Here is a 19,503-nt window from a genome sequence, read left to right on the forward strand (position 1 = left end):
TGACGTTTTGGGTCGAGACAATTCTTCAGACTGATTAGGGACAAGGGAAACGAGAGATATAGACGATGATGTAGAGAGATAAAGAACAATGAATAAAAGATGTGCAAAAAAGTAACGATGATAAAGGAAACAGGTCATTGCTAGTTGTTTGTTGGGTAGAAATGAGAAGCGAGTGCGATTTGGGTGGGGGAGGGATAGGGAGAGAGGGAATGCCAGGGCTACTGGAAGTGAGAGAAATCAATATTCAGACCACTGTGCTGTAAGCTGCCCAAGCGAAAAATAAAATGGTGTTGCTCAAATTTGCGTTTAGCCTCACTCTGACAATGGAGGAGACCTAGGACAAAAAGGTCTGTGTGGGAATGGGAAGGAGAATTAAAGTGTTTAGCAACTGGGAGATCAGGTAGGTTCAGGTGGTTTGAGTGAAGGTGTTCAGCAAAACGATCGCCCAGTTTGGTCTCGCCGATGTATAAGAGTCCACATCTTGAACAAAGGATACAATAAATGAGGTTGGAGGAGGTGCAACTGTACCTCTGCCTAACTTGAAAGGACTGTCGGGGTCCCTGGACAGAGTCGAGGGAGGAGGTATAGGGACAGGTGTTGCATCTCCTGCGGTTGCAGGGGAAGAGGGTGGGAAGGGATGAGTTTACCAGGGAGTTGTGGAGGGAACGGTCCCTGTGGAAGGTAGAATTGTCTTTGTGGTGTGAGTAAACATGGAAATGGTTTGCATTCCTTTTTAATATCTTGTTGTTGTGAAATCATTATTTTTTTGTCTTTAAACAGACACATCTGGTGCTGAGGTAATAGACAATACAAATTCACAACCAACAGGAACAGCTGAGAAGCTTGACCCCGAAGTGGAACTTGAAGATTGGTTAGATAGCATGATATCGTAATGTCACCATGATAGTCTTGCAAGGATGTGAGTACTGACAAAAAGTACTTGACTCTGAATATAACGGTGGCATTGCATTTCCTGCACAAAGCTTACAGTCGGGTAATTACTTCTACAGCATCTATTTCAACATTGAGGATACATTTTTCTTAATTTTTGTTTCCAAGTGCTGCAAATTTGTATCAGAATGTTAGTGAACATAGAAAAAATGCTCACTTCGCTGAATGACGGATTCAGCAAAATAATTATATTTATATGTAAAAGGAGTAATGGAAAAAGGTAAAATCTATTAGATCCATTAGTTTGTTATTTTCTGAGTAAAGGACACAATAATAAAATGTCATTAAGCTAAGAGATGCATTCTAAGAGCTGTGATTGTCAATTATCCATAAGTTCTGGTACCATTCACGGCAGTGTAATTACAGCAGGTTTTAAAAAAACATCTTTATATAGATTGGTTCGAACAAAGTGATATCACATTCATGGCCAAAGAGATATTTATTCTGTGCCTTCAATGTGCTCCAGCATCAGCTGTTACAAAATGATGCACTGTCATTATTCTCATTAAACAAAGGCATATTTTTCTACAAAAGATACATTATTGAATTTCAATTGCTTTATTTCAAAACTGTATTATACTGTAGATAGCATGGTTGAATTGTTTTAAATTGAAGCTTTTAGGCTGTTTACTTTTAATTTGAAGAAAAGATGTACACCACAGCCAATGCACATGAAAAATGTAAGGGTTATAGCATTTCATTAAATTGAATGCCATATCCGGAAAAAAGTTATAAATTAACAGCTCAGCTGCTGCCTTGGCAAGCAGAGATCAGTCAACATATTCGTACAGCATACAATAAGACTCAACATTGTGAATAAATTCTAACTTAGCTTTTTTTTGAGGAGCATACACTAGAAAACAGAACATGTTGTTACTTAGCATTGGCTAAAGGTGGCACAATTTATTTTGATGCTTTTTTTTGCAATTTATGACTAGGTAGTTCTGTTTAATCAGTTAGCCCAAAGCTACAGAAAAGATTAACTTCAATATCTTAATAGTAACTCCAAATCTGTTAAGTGTTACACTTTGTGTACCTAAAAGTTGAATGTCACTGTTTAAGACGGTTGTATTTTCAACATCTTTCACATTTATTTTTATTTTGATTTGGAACAGCAAATATCTGTTTGCTCTATTTTCCATTATACATTCATGCCAAATTCCATGCGTTCATTCAGTAGGTAAGTTCAAGCAATGTTTTCATTTATCCAAGCTGATCCTCGTATTGTTTACGGAAACAATCTCCAGCAGGGAAAAAATCCCAACAGCGTTCTTGATACATCTTCCATACAAAAGACTCCTTAAATTGATTGAAAGTTGTAATTAAAATTATATTTAATGCATACATGCATGAATCATTTCTACTTTAACATTTAAATATAACCAGCACAACCAGTTCGTATGATCGTTCATGTTCCACTTGAATCTCCAGTTTTTGCTTTTCTAAACCTATATGCTCATCTTTATGTAAAGTACTGACTTAAATGTATTTATCTTCTCATGGTTACGAGTTCCATATTCTCATCATTCTTTGGATAAACCAGTTTATTTGAATTCCCTATTGGATTTGCAAGATGATTGTCTAATACCAATGGCCCTTGGTTATGCTCTTTTTCAATATGAAAACATTTATTCCTCATCCACTTTATCAAAATCTATAATGTTTTGAGATCACTCCACATACTCTTCTCAAGAGCAAGGAGACCTGGTCTGTTTATTCTAATATGTATATCCTTGAATTTCTGCTGTCATAGAAACATAGAAAATAGGTGCAGGAGTAGGCCATTTGGCCCTTCGAGCCTGCACCGCCATTCAATATGATCATGGCTGATCATCCAACTCAGTATCCTGTACCTGCCTTCTCTCCATACACCCTGATCCCTTTAGCCACAACGGCCACATCTAACTCCCTCTTAAATATAGCCAATGAACTGGCCTCAACTACCTTCTGTGGCAGAGAGTTCCAGAGAGTTCTCTGTGTTAAAAATGTTTTTCTCATCTCAGTCCTAAAGGATTTCCCCTTTATCCTTAAACTGTGACCCCTTGTCCTGGACTTCCCCAACATCGGGAAGAATCTTCCTGCATCTAGCCTGTCCAACCCCTTAAGAATTTCGTAAGTTTCTATAAGATCCCTCCTCAATCTTCTAAATTCTAGCGAGTACAAGCCGAGTCTATCCAGTCTTTCTTCATATGAAAGTCCTGACATTCCAGGAATCAGTCTGGTGAACCTTTTCTGTACTCCCTCTATGGCAAGAATGTCTTTCCTCAGATTTGGAGACCAAAACTGTACACAATACTCCAGGTGCGGTCTCACCAATACCCTGTACAACTGCAGTAGAACCTCCCTGCTCCTATACTCAAATCCTTTTGCTATGAATGCTAACATACCATTCGCTTTCTTCACTGCCTGCTGCACCTGCATGCCTACTTTCAATGACTGGTGTACCATGACACCCAGGTCTCGTTGCATCTCCTCTTTTTCTAATCGTCCACCATTTAGATAATAGTCTACTTTCCTCCTAGCATCCTCCTCACAGCTAACACTGCCCCCCAGCTTAGTGTCATCCGCAAACTTGGAGATATTGCCTTCAATTCCCTCATCCAGATCATTAATATATATTGTAAATAGCTGGGGTCCCAGCACTGAGCCTTGCGGTACCCCACTAGTCACTGCCCGCCATTGTGAAAAGGACCCGTTTACTCCTACTCTTTGCTTCCTGTTTGCCAGCCAGTTCTCTATCCACATCAATACTGAACCCCCAATGCCGTGTGCTTTAAGTTTGTATACTAATCTCTTATGTGGGACCTTGTCGAAAGCCTTCTGAAAGTCCAGATATAACACATCCACTGGTTCTCCCTTATACACTCTACTAGTTACATCCTCGAAAAATTCTATAAGATTCGTCAGACATGATTTACCTTTCGTAAATCCATGCTGACTTTGTCCAATGATTTCACCACTTTCCAAATGTGCTGCTATCCCATCTTTAATAACTGACTCTTTTATCACTTTTATATTATGATGACCACAACTGCATATACATTATTTTTCAAAATGTGATTGAACCATATGTCCTTCTAACTCCATCATTTTAGAAATAAACCTAAGTTTTCTCTTTGTTTGATCTTGCTAATCTGTGATGCAGCTTTTTAGGGATTGTTATATTTGTATTTCATGAACACTCTATAGCATTGGCTTTTACTCCCAGCCTCTGCTTTTTGTCATCTGTTCTGCTGAAGAGTCCTTGACATAAAATGTTAACCCTTTTCACAGGAAATGCCTAACCTACTGATTATTTTCAGCGCTTTATTTTTATTTCCTCTTCTACAGATGCATCTTCTGAATAATAATAATATCAACTGCATGCTTAAACATTTTGTTTTTCATTTCAGAGTCTAAAACACAAATGTAAACGGCTCTGGACTCTGCTGTATTCTTTGGGAATACCCCTACCCTCTATTTTATAAATCCTATGTTATGCCATGCTCTATTCCTCTTTCTGAAATACAGTGAGTTACATTAGCTATCTTGTTCTCTATCAATATACCTTACTCAAATGAATGACTAAATATGTCATGATGCCTTTACTCCCTCTTACTCAGACTCTTCAAAAATGCACTGTTTGATCTATCTAGAACAGGGATTTTACCCAGAGTTTCATTTGCTTATTTCATACATCTTCTTTTGCTGTTTTAAATACACTCATGTCATTATCTAGTGCCATCTCTTCTGCGTCTTAGCTAACCCTGAAGCAAAGTGATTTGATATTGAGACAAGAAACGGCAGATGCTGGAATCTTGAGCAAAAAAACAAAAGTGCTGGAGGAACTCAGTGGGTGAGGCAGCATCTGTGGAGGGGATGGATAAATGGGGTTTTGGGTCAGCAAACTTCTTACTAATTTATTATTTTTCATGCATTTCACATTATTAAGTGATATTGTCCTGTCCACCTCCATTATTCTAATGTAATTTTTGTTATTTTTTTTACCAATCATGGCAAATCGTGTTACCAATGATCGTGGCATTTAAGGTGCTTTTGTATAGGCACATGATATGGATCATGTGCAGGCAGAGGACATTAATTTAAGTTGGCAATATGTTCGGCATGGGCCTAAAGGCCTGTTCCTGTGCTATATTGTTTTATGTTGCAATATATATTTTTACTGCTCCTGATGAATTTTTAAATGTTTTTTAGTTGACATCTCTTAGTATGGCCCACTTAATTGATTGATTGATTAATTATTGATTGATTATACCTTTAATAATCCTTTACAGGAAATTACAGTGCCACGACAGCTTTGTTCCCAATTCCAGCCACACCCTTTTAATATCTGCCTTTTCCAATGTATAAAGCTGGCTTTAATGATGTTCATAATCCTGTTTTATGAATATACTAAAATATGTTTATTACAACTGTTTCTTTGATGTTTCCCTATTTTTTCTTCACTGGGTCATTTCTTATTTCTAAATCCACTTCTTAATTCCCTAGCTCATATGTCCAATTAGTAATGTTTACATTGTTAATATAGTTGAAATTCCCTTATGATGTCTTAACTAATTTATCTGCATATTTAATGGTATTCGATTGGCTAAAGAACTGGTTCTGTGCTATATGACTACATTTCACTGGCTTAAAATCACTTCATAATTTACAATCTTATGTCATTCCCATGCTCTCCTTTGCTCCAATGTATTGTTCATGCTTTATCGTCCCCTTCCCATAGGTTTAATTGTGCCATCAAATAATGCTTTGAATGGTCCATTAAAATAACTGGCAATACTATATTAAAATCATCATCATTCCCCTCTCCTCTCCTCCTTCTCCCTTTTTCTATTTCCCCTCAACTCTCCCTTCCTTCCCCCTGCCACTTCTCCTTCCCTCCTCACTTACTTGACCAGTGTGTTCAGTTTCATCTTTGTTAATGAGGTACATCATGAAGAATCTGCAATTAAGAAAACTTGACTTAAAATCACACTCAAATATACAATGGTCTCTCTTTCCCTCAGAAATGCAATCAAAGCTGTGAGAGAGCATTGAAAAGATAAACAGTTTCAGTTTTCACTTTTATTCCTATTATGTTTATGTCTATGTTTGGGATGATCAGTGACATTTTGAGAGTTGCAGAATGGTACCACCTCTACAGGCCAAACGGCCGCCTTATGAATCAATATCAGCTCTAGTTAAGAGCAATGTATCTCAATAACCTCTTTTCCATGGACGTGCAGATTCTTTCCTTTAAGATATTCGCTCAGTTCACTTTGGAACCAGTTTGCACTCCTCTCTCAGTCAGTACACCCCAGATCCCCCTCATTAGCTGCTTATTTTTTGTGAAAAGGTTTGATGGTTTTCAATTGCAATGAGTTGTTAAATAGACAATTGCTGGTGCTTTGAACTCATTTTAAGCCACAAGGGCACGGGAGATTGATTCAGGCAATCTGGCCATGATGTTAATGTTTAATTTTGCAGCACTATATCTCCTAGAACTTTGACCCACAATTTGAAAAATGTTACCATTTTTAGTGCTTTAATATTTTGTGAACATGAAACATAGAAACATAGAAACATAGAAATTAGGTGCAGGAGTAGGCCATTCGGCCCTTCGAGCCTGCACCGCCATTCGATATGATCATGGCTGATCATCCAACTCAGTATCCCGTACCTGCCTTCTCTCCATCCCCTTTGGGACGACAGATGGCACAATGGGCTAAGTGTTCGGCTGGCAACCGGAAGGTAGCCGGTTTGAATCCCGCTTGGAGTGCATACTGTCGTTGTGTCCTTGGGCACTGGTTCTCCCCTATCCACGCTACTAGTTACATCCTCGAAAAATTCTATAAGATTCGTCAGACATGATTTACCTTTTGTAAATCCATGCTGACTTTGTCCAATGATTTCACCACTTTCCAAATGTGCTGCTATCCCATCTTTAATAACTGACTCTAGCAGTTTCCCCACTACCGATGTTAGACTAACTGGTCTGTAATTCCCCGTTTTCTCTCTCCCTCCCTTCTTAAAAAGTGGGGTTACGTTTGCTACCCGCCAATCCTCAGGAACTACTCCAGAATCTAAAGAGTTTTGAAAGATTATTACTAATGCATCCACTATTTCTGGAGCTACTTCCTTAAGTACTCTGGGATGCAGCCTATCTGGCCCTGGGGATTTATCGGCCTTTAATCCATTCAATTTACCCAACACCACTTCCCGACTAACCTGGATTTCACTCAATTCCTCCAACTCCTTTGACCCGCGGTCCCTTGCCATTTCCGGCAGATTATTTATGCCTTCCTTAGTGAAGACGGAACCAAAGTAGTTATTCAATTGGTCCGCCATGTCCTTGTTCCCCATGATCAACTCACCTGTTTCTGACTGCAAGGGACCCACATTTGTTTTAAAAACTAATCTCTTTCTTTTCACGTATCTATAAAAACTTTTGCAGTCAGTTTTTATGTTCCCTGCCAGTTTTCTTTCATAATCTATTTTTCCTTTCCTAATTAAGCCCTTTGTCCTCCTCTGCTGGTCTCTGAATTTCTCCCAGTCCTCTGGTATGCTGCTTTTTCTGGCTAATTTGTACACATCATCCTTCGCTTTGATACTATCCATTATTTCCATTGTTATCCACAGATGCACTACCTTCCTTGATTTATTCTTTTGCCAAACTGGGATGAACAATTTTTGTAGTTCATCCATGCAGTCTTTAAATGTCTTCCATTGCATATTCACCGTCAACCCTTTTAGAATTAATTGCCAGTCAATCTTGGCCAATTCACGTCTCATACCCTCAAAGTTACCTTTCTTTAAGTTCAGAACCATTGTTTCTGAATTAACAATGTCACTCTCCATCCTAATGAAGAACTCAACCATATTATGGTCACTCTTGCCCAAGGGGGCACGTACAACAAGACTGCTAACTAACCCTCCCTCATTACTCAATACCCAGTCTAAAATAGCCTGCTCTCTCGTTGGTTCCTCTACATGTTGATTTAGATAACTATCCCGCATACATTCCATGAAATCCTCTTCCTCAGCACCCCTGCCAATTTGATTCACCCAATCTATATGTAGATTGAAGTCACCCATTATAACTGTTTTGCCTTTGTCGCACGCATTTCTAATTTCCTGTTTGATACCATCTCCAACTTCTCTACTACTGTTAGGTGGCCTGTACACAATACCCACCAGCGTTTTCTGCCCCTTAGTGTTTCGCAGCTCTACCCATACCGATTCCACATCCTCCAAACTAATGTCCTTCCTTTCCATTGCGTTAATCTCCTCTCTAACCAGCAATGCTACCCCACCTCCTTTTCCTTTCTGTCTATCCCTCCTGAATATTGAATATCCCTGGATGTTCAGCTCCCAGCCTTGGTCACCCTGGAGCCATGTCTCCGTGATCCCAACTATATCATAATCATTAATGGCTATCTGCATGTTCAACTCATCCACCTTATCACGAATACTCCTTGCATTGAGACACAAAGCCTTCAGGCTTGTTTTTACAACTCTCTTACCCCTTATACAATTATGTTGAAAAGTGGCCCTTTTTGATTTTTGCCCTGGTTTTGTCTGCCTGCCACTTTTACTTTTCACCTTGCTACCTATTGCTTCTACCCTCATTTTACACCCCCCTGCCTCTCTGCTCTTGTACCCATCCCCCTGCCACATTAGTTTAAATCCTCCCCGACAGCACTAGCAAACACTCCCCCAAGGACATTGGTTCCATTCCAGCCCAGGTGCAGACCGTCCTGTTTGTACTGGTCCCACCTCCCCCCAGAACACCTCCCCCAGAACTATCGTTTTTTTTAAATCATATTGCACTAGAATGAAATGGTGATGCATTTCTGCCCTGTTTGAGCAGCAATGATTGGGAGTGGGCACTGCTTCTGTCCAGTCACTTTGTTGGCAACATCAGTGAAGTTGCTACAAACGTCATGATGATCTCTTTCATTTGATTATTATATATTCTCCCAAACTCATTTCTCTTGACACGACAAAGTCTGCTGGTTGCCAGGCAGCTACTTTCCATGCAATAGTCAATTCCCCTCCATTTCAGCTTGGATGTTAAAGACACACAAAAGTGCATAAATGTGAAATGTCCTAAATTGATTTGACATCTAATTTATAGCATTAATCTCAGAAGTCAAATTTAGTTCACTTGGAGAAATGCAGATCAAACCTTCTGAGAGCTGTGACTTTGAATCTTATGTTAGGCAAAATATCTTAACAATTATTTAACAGAGCATGGTGTTAGTTATCACCATACCTTAAGCTAATCATCCTGACCTTACACTGAGTCAGTAAAACATTGTGCCAGATGAAGGTTTTGGGGGCCTTATATTTATGGTTTTTATATGAATTATCATTAGACATGGGTGAGGTGCCAAAAGACTGGAGGGTGGTTAATGGTATCCTTCTATTTAAGAAGGGCTGCAAAGAAAAGCCTGCAAGCGATAGACCTTTGAGTCTAATACCTGTGGTAGGCAAGTTGCTAGAGAGGATTCTGAGGATAGACAGGGACTGATTAGGAATAATTAACATGGTTTTTGTACGTGGGAGATTGTGTCTTACGAATCTGATTGAGTTTTTCTTTCAAGAAGTAACAAAAGTTGACGAGGGCAAAGCTGTTTGCATTGTCTATGTGGAGCAGCAAGGCATTTGATAAGGTTCCGCATGATAGGCTGCTCTGGAAGGTTAGATTGCATAGGATCCAAGCTGACTGGATAGAGAATTGGCTTCATGGATGGAAGCAGACGGGGAAGGTGAAAGGTTGTTTTTCAGACTAGCCTGTGACTAAAGGTGTGCTTCAGGGATTGGTGCTGGGCCCAATGCTGTTTTTGATTTATATCAACGATTTGGATGAGAATGTACAAGGCGTGATTAGTAAGTTTACTTTTAACACTAAAGTAGATACTGTTGTAGATATTTATTAAAAATTACAGCAAGATCTTAATCAGTTGGGTAAGTGGGCTGAGGAGTGGTTAATGGAGTTTTATGCAGGTAAGTGCGGTGTTGTATTTTGCGAAGTCAAACAAGGGCAGGACTTTAACAGTGAATCGCAGGGCCCTGGGGAGTATTGTAAAGCAGAGGGATTTAGGAGTGCAGGTACGTAGTTCCCTGAAAGTAGCATCACAGGTAGAGAGGGCGGTCAAGAAAACTTGATTCATTGGTCTTCATCAATCAGGATATTGAGCATAAAAGTCGGAATATTACATTACAATTGCACTGCTCGTTGGTGAGGCCATATTTGGAGCACTGTGCTCAGATTTGGTCACCCTGGTATAGGAAGTATATGTTGTTAAGCTGGAAAGACTGCAGAGAGGAATTGGGGATAGGTTGGGCAGGTTAGGACTTTATTCCTTGGAGCGCAGAAGGCTGAGGAGTGATCTTATTCGGATGGATAAAAGCATGTTGAATAGCTACGGTGATTGCACAGAGTATTCTATCCAGAGAATGGAATCAAGAACCAGAGGACATAGGTTTAAGGTGAGAGGGGACAGATTTAAAAGAAACCTGAAGGGTAACTTTTCATACAGAAGGTGATGAGTATATGAAATGAGCTGCCAGAAGAGGTAGTTGAGGTAGGTAGTATAACCACGTTTAAATGACATTTGGATAGGTACAAGGATTGGAAAGGTTTAGATGGACATGGGCCAAATGCAGACAGGGGGGGCTGGTATAGATGGGCCAGCTTGGTTGGCATTGGGCAAGTGGGCCACAGGGTTGTTTCCATGCCATATGACTCTATGGTCTTTATTTTATTGATCATTTGCTGAAGAACTCATGTCATAGAGAGACTTTGTTCCTGATTTTCAAGAACATTTAATAATTACTTTGTTTTTACTCATCAGTGGAAACTATTATAATAGAAGACAGATACAATTAAATACAACATCTTATTATTGTTCTTCCACATAACCAAACATTCATTTGAATGGTGTAACCTGGCACACGATTCCACTGCAAAGTCTTATCGTACTCTTGGTCTAAGTTTGATATCTAGTGAATATGGGAAACCGCGAAAATCAGGTGGGACCTGACCAATTTAGTTTCAATGTGCCAATCCACCAAACAGATCTTTCTTTGGTTCCATTTAAATATCTCATGCTCTAAACTGCTTTCTTTAATTATTGGATTCCTTTAACAGGTTTCCAATGCTGACAGGAAGACTGATCAACTCCCTTTCCTTGATGCAACTTAGTTATCTTCTCATAAACACCCTACACATACAGTATTTTATACTCACAGGTAATTTGCAAGGTTGTGCTCTTGCAAAGTATGTATTTCAAAACCATGTGGTGTCCTGTCAAAGTAGTCATTGCCAATTCCACAAATAAAGCATTTGGTCTAGAACATAGTGAAAGAACAATCCATTGATTCAAGTAGTTACCAACAATAATTGTCTTTGCACTGTTATTCATGCATTACATTTTTACATATGCGAGGACATATTAATTTGTTGGTATATGGTACATTTGAATACTGATTGTTCTGGCAACTATTTAGCATTAATGTGAAAATAAGGAAAGCATGGACACTGGTATCAACATAATGTATAGGGAACACAATGACACAGCAGCTTCTGGCACCTTATGGCTCCAGAGACCCAGGTTTGATCCTCATTTGCTGTTTATACATTCTCCCAGTTTCCCTCAGGTGCTCTGATTTCCTCCCACATCCCAAAGATATGCTAGTTGGTAGATTTACTGTATTGCTTTAATTTGTCTCTTTGTAGAGGTATGCAGTAGGGAAATCATGGAGATTTGATGACCGTGTGTGGGAGATTAAGTACGGAGGAATGGTATAAGGAAATAAGCAGTGGAAAGGGATTGCTCTGAGAGAGACAAATAACCACCTTCTGCTGTCACAAGGGGAGTAATGCGAAATATCAGTTGTAAACTAAACACACCTCCATGTCTTCTCGCACTTGCTCCTGTTGGTCTCTCAGCTCCCCAAAAGCATCAATAATCAAACCTAATCACAGAAAATAAGTGTAAGAAAAGTACTAACAGTTTATGGAGTACCTTGCACTGATGACATACACTCACTCAAACACATGTTCCTGGAGAAAAGCAACATGTTGTGGTTAGAATAGAATGTGATTTAAGCTTAACAGACATAAACTGATGCCAAGTGGTTTGTTCAAAGCAAAACGCAGGATTAACTGTCACTATAATTAAGGTAACAAGAGATGCGTTAATTTGTTGGACATATTTTAATTGGCACAGTCTGTATACATTTTCTTTGGGATTTATGCGTTTTATAAAATATATACAATTTTAGAATGTTATTAAAAGTTGTATTCTGGACATAATTTTGCTATTTCTTTGAGAAATGTATCCTTTTAATTACATTACAACTCACAAAGTCCTAGGAAAAAAACAGCTCTTTAATTAAGTGGCACTATTTTACAATTTCATGACAAGTAGGATCACTTACTTGATCACTGGGATACAATATCACTTCTTGTATAATTTTACCCTTCAATGCCATTTCAATTACTTATAACAACTTGCACATTCTAAACATTCGCTAGATTGTGACTTTTCTTATGTATTTCCTGTTTGGTTTGTTAATGGTCATCTCATATTTGCATAAGTAGCATCCCTATGTTTGCTGTCACCAGCAACGAGAACCATCTTTGATTTCAACGCAGTCAGGAAATTCTAGAGTGGAGCTTAGCCTAAAGCCCAGAAATCTGCTTACATTCCAGCATAGGTGTTTGCACTAACCTCAGTATCTCTTTCCTCTATAAGAAGGAAACAAGCATTGTTCACAGGAGTAAGTGTGCTCTCGGGATGCTGCTTATGGGTACTGAACATTTAAAAATAAGAAAACCTGATAAAAAAAAATCTATTGAAAATCAGCAGGTTTCTCAAAACATTTAACAGTGAGGCAATCAGCTACCTTTCCCACAAAAGCAATAGTGTCATAAAGCCCAAGTTACCCATGCCAATTCAGATGCCCCATCGATACTAGTCCCACCTGCCTGCATTTGGCCCCTATCTCTCTCAACCTTTCTTATCCATGTACCTGTCCAAATGTCTTTTAAGTGTTGTTATAGTACATGACTCAACCACCTCCTCCGGCAGCTCGTTCCACATAACCACCACCACCCTCCCCTTCAGTGGAAAAAGTTGTCCCTCCGGTTCCGATAAAATCTTTCCCCTCTCACTTTAATGTCCTCTAGTCCTTGATTCACCCACTCTGGGTAAAAGACTCTGTGTGTTCACCTTATCTTTTCTCCTCATGATCTTATACACTTCTATTAGATCACCCCTCATCCTACTGCGCTCCAAGGAATAAAGTCCTAGCCAGCTCAAGAACTCCCTATAGCTCAGACATGGCCACATCCTTGTAAATCTTCTGTGCACTCTTTCCAGCTTAACAGCATAATTCCTAGCAGGGTGATCAAAACGAAACACAATACTCGATATGCGACCTCACCAATGTCTTGTACGACTGTAACATAATGTTCTAAGTTCAATAGAGTCACAGTGTGGTAACAGGCCCTTCGGCCTAACTTCCCACACTGGCCAACATGTCACAGCTATACTAGTCCCACCTGCCAGAATTTGGTTCATATCCGTCCAAACTTGTCCAACTGTTTCTTAAATGTTGGGATAGTCCCTGCCTCAACTACCTCCTATAGAAACATATAGAAAATAGGTGCAGGAGCAGGGAATTCCACAAATTCACAACTCTGGGTGAAAAAGGTTTTTTTCAGTCTTAAATGGCTTCCCCTTTATTCTAAGACTGTGGCCCCTGGTTCTGGACTCGCCCAACATTGGGAACATTTTTCCTGCATCTAGCTTGTCCAGTCCTTTTATAATTTTATATGTTTCTATAAGATCCCCCTCATCCTTCTAAACTCCAGTGAATACAAGCCTAATCTTTTTAATCTTTCCTCATATGACAGTCCCGCCATCCCAGGGATCAATCTCGTGAACCTACGCTGCACTACCTCAATCACAAGGATGTCCTTCCTCAGATTAGGAGACCAAAACTCTACACAATACTTCAGATGTGGTCTCACCAGAGCCCTATACAACTGCAGAAGAACCTCTTTACTCCTATACTGAAATCCTCTTGTTATGAAGGCCAACTTTCAGTGACCGGTGTACAAGGACGCCCAGGTCTCGCTGCACCTCCCCCTTACCTAACCTAACCCCATTGAGATAATAATCTGCTCCTTTGTTTTTGCCGCCAAAGTGGATAACCTCACATATATCTATATTATACTGCATCTGCCACGCATCTGCCCACTCACTCAACCTGTCCAGGTCACCCTGCAACCTCCTAACATCCTCCTCACAGTTCACTCTGCCACCCAGCTTTGTGTCATCCGCAAACTTGCTAGTGTTGCTCCTAATTCCCCGTTCCAAATCATTAATAGTAAACAGTTGCGGCCCCAACACCGAGCCTTGCGGCACTCCACTCGCCACTGCCTGCCATTCTGAAAAGGACCCGTTCACTCCTACTCTTTGCAGCTTGTCCTCTGGCAGCTTGTTCCATACATTCACCACCCTTTGTCCTACGTCCACTGGTCCTTGATGCACCTACTCTGGGCAGGAGACTCTGCGCATCTACCCGATCTATTCCTCTCATGATCTTATACACCTCCATAAGATCACCCCTCATCCTCCTATGCTCCAAGGAATAGAGTCCCAGCCTACTCAACCTCTCCCTATAGCTCAGACCCTCTGGTCCTGGCAACATCCTCGTAAATCTTCTCTGTATCCTTTCCAGCTTGACAGCATCTTTCTTATAACATGGTGCCCAGAAGTAAACACAATACTCTAAATGTGGCCTCACCAACGTCTTATACAATGGCAACATGACCTCCTAACTTCTATACTCAATACTCTGGCTGATGAAGGCCATTGTGCCAAAAGCCTTTTTGACCACCCGATCTACCTGCGATTCCACCTTCAGGGAACTATGCACCTGCATTCCTAGTTCCCTCTGCTCTACAACACTACCCAGAGCCCTACCAGTCACTGGATTGGTCCTGCCCATGTTAGACTTCCCAAAATGCAACATCTCACATTTTTCTGCAATAAATTCCATCAGCTATTCCTCAGCGCACTGGCCAATTGATCAAGATCCTGCTGCAATTTTTCATAACCATATTCGCTATCTGCAAAACCACCCACTTTTGTATCATCTGCAAACTTGCTAATCTTGCTGTGTATGTTCTCATCCAAATCATTCATATAGATGACGACAGTAACGGGCACACCACTAGTCAGAGGCCTCCAGTCCATCACCCTCTGTTTCCTTCCATGATGCCAATCTTCTATCCATTCAGCTATCCCTCCTTGATCCCATGCGATCTAATCTTCCAGAGCAGCCTACCATGAGGAACCTTGTCGAATGCTTTACTGAAGTCCATGTATACAACATCTCCAGCTTTGTCCTCATCAACCTTTTTGGTCACGTCTTCTAAAAACTCAGATTTGTGACACCCGACCTCCCACGTACAAAACCATGCTGACTATCCCTAATCAGCCCTTGTCCGTCTAAATGCCTGCATATCCCTCAGAATACCCTCTAATAACTTTCCAACTACAGATGTTAATATGTTAACTGGCCTATAGCTCTCTGCAGCCCATTTTTAATAAAGGCACAACATTTGCCACCCTCCAATATTCCGACACCTCTCCTGTATTTAAAGACGACTCGTAAATTTCAACCAAGGCTCCCGCAATTTCCTCTCTGGTTTCCCACAATGTCCTAGGATATATATGATCAGGTCCTGGAGGTTGGTCTACCATCATACATGAATAGTACCTTCAGCAACTCTTTGACAGTAACACTGACTGCTCTCAATAGACAATAGGTGCAGGAGTAGGCCATTCGACCCTTTGAACCAGCACTGCCATTCACTGTGATCATGGCTGATCATCCACAATCAGTACCCCGTTCTTGCCTTCTCTCCATATCCCTTGACTCTGCTATCTTTAAGAGCTCTATCTAACTCTCTTGAAAGCATCCAGTGAAATGGCCTCCATTGCCTTCTGAGGCAGAGAATTCCACAGATTCACAACTCTCTGGGTCAAAAAGTATTTATTTACCTCCATTCTAAATGGCCTACCCCTTATTCTTAAACTGTGACCCCTAGTTCTGGGCTCCCCCATCATTGGGAACACGTTTGCTGCCTGTAGCATGTCCAATCCCTTAATAATCTTATGTTACAATAAGATACCCTCTCATCCTTCTAAATTCCGGTGTATACAATCCCCATCGTTCCATTCTCTCAGCATATGACAGCCCCGCCATTCCGGGAATTAACTTTGTGAACCCACACTGCACTCTCTCAATAGCAAGAATGTCCTTCCTCAAATTTGGAGACCAAAACTGCACACAATACTCCAGGTGTGGTCTTCCCAGCACCCTGGACAACTACAGAAGGACCAGTTCGCTCCTATATTCAACTCCTCTTCTTAGGAATACAACATGCCATTAGCTTTCTTCACTGCCTGCTGTACCTGCATGCTTACTTTCAGTGACTGTTGTTTTTGCCACCAAAGTGGATAACCTCACATGTATCCACATTAAACTGCATCTGCCCACTCACCCAATCTGTCCAAGTCACCCTGCATCCTCATAACATCCTCCTCACAGTTCACACTGCAACCCAGCTTTGTGTCACCTGCAAATATGCTAATGTTACTTTTAATCCCTTCATCGGCCCCATAGCCGAAGTGTCCAAGTCGTGGGACTGGAAACTGAAAGTATCCTGAGCTAATTCTGCTACCACAGTCATCTATTGCGACAAGTGATGGCTTCCATGATTGTCGCTGGAAGCTTACGTCCTTTTCAGGATTGATGATGACAGCGAGGTCAACATTTGTGACAAGATGGACACGAAAAGAAGACGAAGAATCCTTTCATCTAAATCATTAATATATATTGTGAATAGCTGCGGTCCCAGCACCGAGCCTTGTGGTACCCCACTAGTCACTGCCTGCAATTTTGAAAGGGACCCGTTAATTCCCACTCTTTGTTTCCTGTGTGCCAACCAATTTTCTATCCATGTCAGTACCCTACCCCAAATGCCATGTGCTCTAATTTTGCCCACTAATCTCCTATATGGGACCTTAAAGGTTTTCTGAAAGTCCAGGTACACTACATCCACTGCCTCTCCCTTGTCCATTTTCCTAGTTACATCGTCAAAAAATTCCAGAAGATTAGTCAAGCATGATTTCCCCTTTGTAAATCCATGCTGATTCGGACCAATCCTGTTACTGCCATCCAAATGTGCTACTATTTCATCTTTTAGAATTGACTCCAGCATCTTCCCCACCACCGATGTCAGGCTAACTGGTCTATAATTCCCCGTTTTCTCTCGCCCACCTTTCTTAAAAAGTGGGATAATATTAGCTACCCCTCCCATCCACAGGAACTGAACCTGAATCTATAGAACATTGGAAAATGATCACCAATGCGTCCATGATTTCTAGAGCCACTTTCTTAAGTATCCTGGGATGAAGAACATCAGGCCCTGGTGATTTATCAGCCTTCAGTCCCATCAGTCTACCTAACACAATTTCCTGCCAAATGTGAATTTCCTTCAGTTCCTCCGTCACCCTAGGTCCTCTGGCCACTAGTACATCTGGTAGATTGTTTGTGTTTTCCTTAGTGAAGCCAGGTCCAAAGTACCTGTTCAACTCGTCTGCCATTTCCTTGTTCCCCATAATAAATTCATCTGTTTTAGTCTTCAAGGATCCAACTTTGGTCTTAACTAATTATTTCCTCTTTGCATACCTAAAGAAGCTTTAACTATCCTCTTTTATATACTTGGCTAGTTTACCTTCGTACCTTGTCTTTTCTCACAGTATTGCCTTCTAAGTTATCTTCTGTTGCTCTTTAAAAGTTTCCCATTCCTCTGGCTTCCTGCTCATCTTTGCTATGTTGTACTTCTTCTATTTTAATTTTATACTATCCTTTACTTCCTTTGTCAGCCACAGTCGCCCCTTACTCCCCTTAGAATCTTTCTTCTTCTTTGGAATGAACTGATCGTGCACCTTCTGTATTATTCCCAAACACCTCCCATCTCAAGACACTTCCGTTGACTGCCCCAAGTTCCTCTGTCCTCCTGTCTGTCTTCTAGGTAAATACAGAGGAGAAATACTCATGGAGGACTGCTGATCTCCTGTGGCACCACACGGAGTCGATTGCTTTGATTCCTGTGGAGTCCCACTCTCTCCCTAGTTACCCTTTGCCCCCTTATGTATTCATAAAATTATGCTCCGACTGATGAAGGCCAATGTATCCAACGTCTTCTTGACCACACTATCTACCTGCAATGCCACTTAAGGCACAATGTACCTAAACTCCCACATCCCTCTGCTCTACGACACTTCCCAGGGCCCTACCATTCATGTTGAAGTTCCTGCACTAGTTTGATTTCCAATAATAAAAGGAAATTCTACTGCGAACTTTCCTTATGATAAGAAAACATACCCTGAATAATGGCTAGTAGGATGACAATGACGAAGAAGAAGAATGTGATGTCAAAGATAATTCGGTACATTTCAGAAGGATGACCAGCAGGATCTTCAATTTCATCTCCAATGCCACCTCCAGCTCTTACGCCCACATACATGTGGAACAAATAGCACTGAAAAAAAAGAAAGCATTGTCATAATCTTGTCTGCGTTGTCAACTATTTAAATGTGTTATAAAGGCAGGAAGCATTGAATTAAGATGGTATGGCAGAAAATGAGTCATTCTTTATATCAGTACCACTGCCTCAAGGCCCATTAAGCATTTGGTTGAATATGTATAGTTATTGGCTGCAGCAATGGTTCACATGCCAAATTGGCGTCAGCATTTCTGGGGCATGATGTGGAAATCAGCAGGTGTTCCTACTTTATGAGCCAGGGTTACATTTCCCCAAGTGATTAATGCATGGTGATACAAAAAGTTTTGCAGATGACCACAGAGAATGAAAATAATGGAAGACTGTGGGTGATTGTTCAATTATATCCCATCACGTGGAACTCCATTTACCCCATTTGGGGCGAGGAGAGAGAAGGACATTGAAAAATATATTCCACACGATAAGATACAACTTTATTTATGCCGGAGGGAAATTGGTCTGCTACCAGACATGAAATTAAAGTATCGAGTGGAAAAGTCCAGGACGAGGATGCGCAAAGATTGGGGGGGGGGGGGGGGGGGGGGGGGGGAAGAGTCAGTCTACCCACAACAGAAGTGGGAGGAGCTCTGCGATAAGAGCATAATGTTCAGTTGCATTCACAATTCCCAAGCCAAAAAGGTAACCACACCTGTGTCCATCCAGACCCAAGCAAAGGACAGATTTGGGCTGGTAATAGCAAGCAATGATCTTCCAGGCAGTGATCATCTTCAACACCACTTGCACTTAACATTCTAGGCATTACCATTGCTTATATGGTAATACAACTCATTAATAGAATAGAGGTGGGAAACTTAAACTGGATCAGCCACACAAATATTTTATGTTCAGATTCTACAGTGTGCAACTCACTTTAGACTTCCCAACTCCTTCCCAACATCTACGTTGGTGAGGTCACA

General features: G+C 40.8%; 2 protein-coding genes across 8 annotated transcripts in view; one reads left to right on the forward strand and one right to left on the reverse strand.

Moving 5' to 3' along the window:
• The window catches only part of aven (apoptosis and caspase activation inhibitor), a 116,666-nt gene that overhangs the window by 90,351 nt on the left and 6,812 nt on the right, over window positions 1-19,503 (forward strand). For 2 of the 3 annotated variants that reach the window (XM_033026934.1, XM_033026933.1), the window contains exon 6: window positions 781-919. In XM_033026934.1, the coding sequence (XP_032882825.1) occupies window positions 781-893 (113 nt within the window). In that variant the 3' untranslated portion in view covers window positions 894-919. Of the gene's footprint in view, window positions 1-780; window positions 1,325-19,503 lie in introns of those variants that run through there. The other variant, XM_033026932.1, reaches the window with a different exon arrangement.
• The window catches only part of ryr3 (ryanodine receptor 3), a 358,203-nt gene continuing 340,071 nt past the window's right edge, over window positions 1,372-19,503 (reverse strand). For all 5 annotated transcript variants that reach the window (XM_033026930.1, XM_033026931.1, XM_033026929.1 and 2 more), the window contains 5 exons: window positions 18,409-18,565; window positions 11,849-11,913; window positions 11,186-11,286; window positions 5,842-5,893; window positions 1,372-2,250 (listed from right to left, as the gene is read on the reverse strand). In XM_033026930.1, the coding sequence (XP_032882821.1) occupies window positions 2,155-2,250; window positions 5,842-5,893; window positions 11,186-11,286; window positions 11,849-11,913; window positions 18,409-18,565 (471 nt within the window). In that variant the 3' untranslated portion in view covers window positions 1,372-2,154. The remainder of the gene's footprint in view (window positions 2,251-5,841; window positions 5,894-11,185; window positions 11,287-11,848; window positions 11,914-18,408; window positions 18,566-19,503) is intronic.

Source organism: Amblyraja radiata, chromosome 9, assembly GCF_010909765.2.
Source record: "Amblyraja radiata isolate CabotCenter1 chromosome 9, sAmbRad1.1.pri, whole genome shotgun sequence".
NCBI lineage: Eukaryota > Metazoa > Chordata > Chondrichthyes > Rajiformes > Rajidae > Amblyraja > Amblyraja radiata.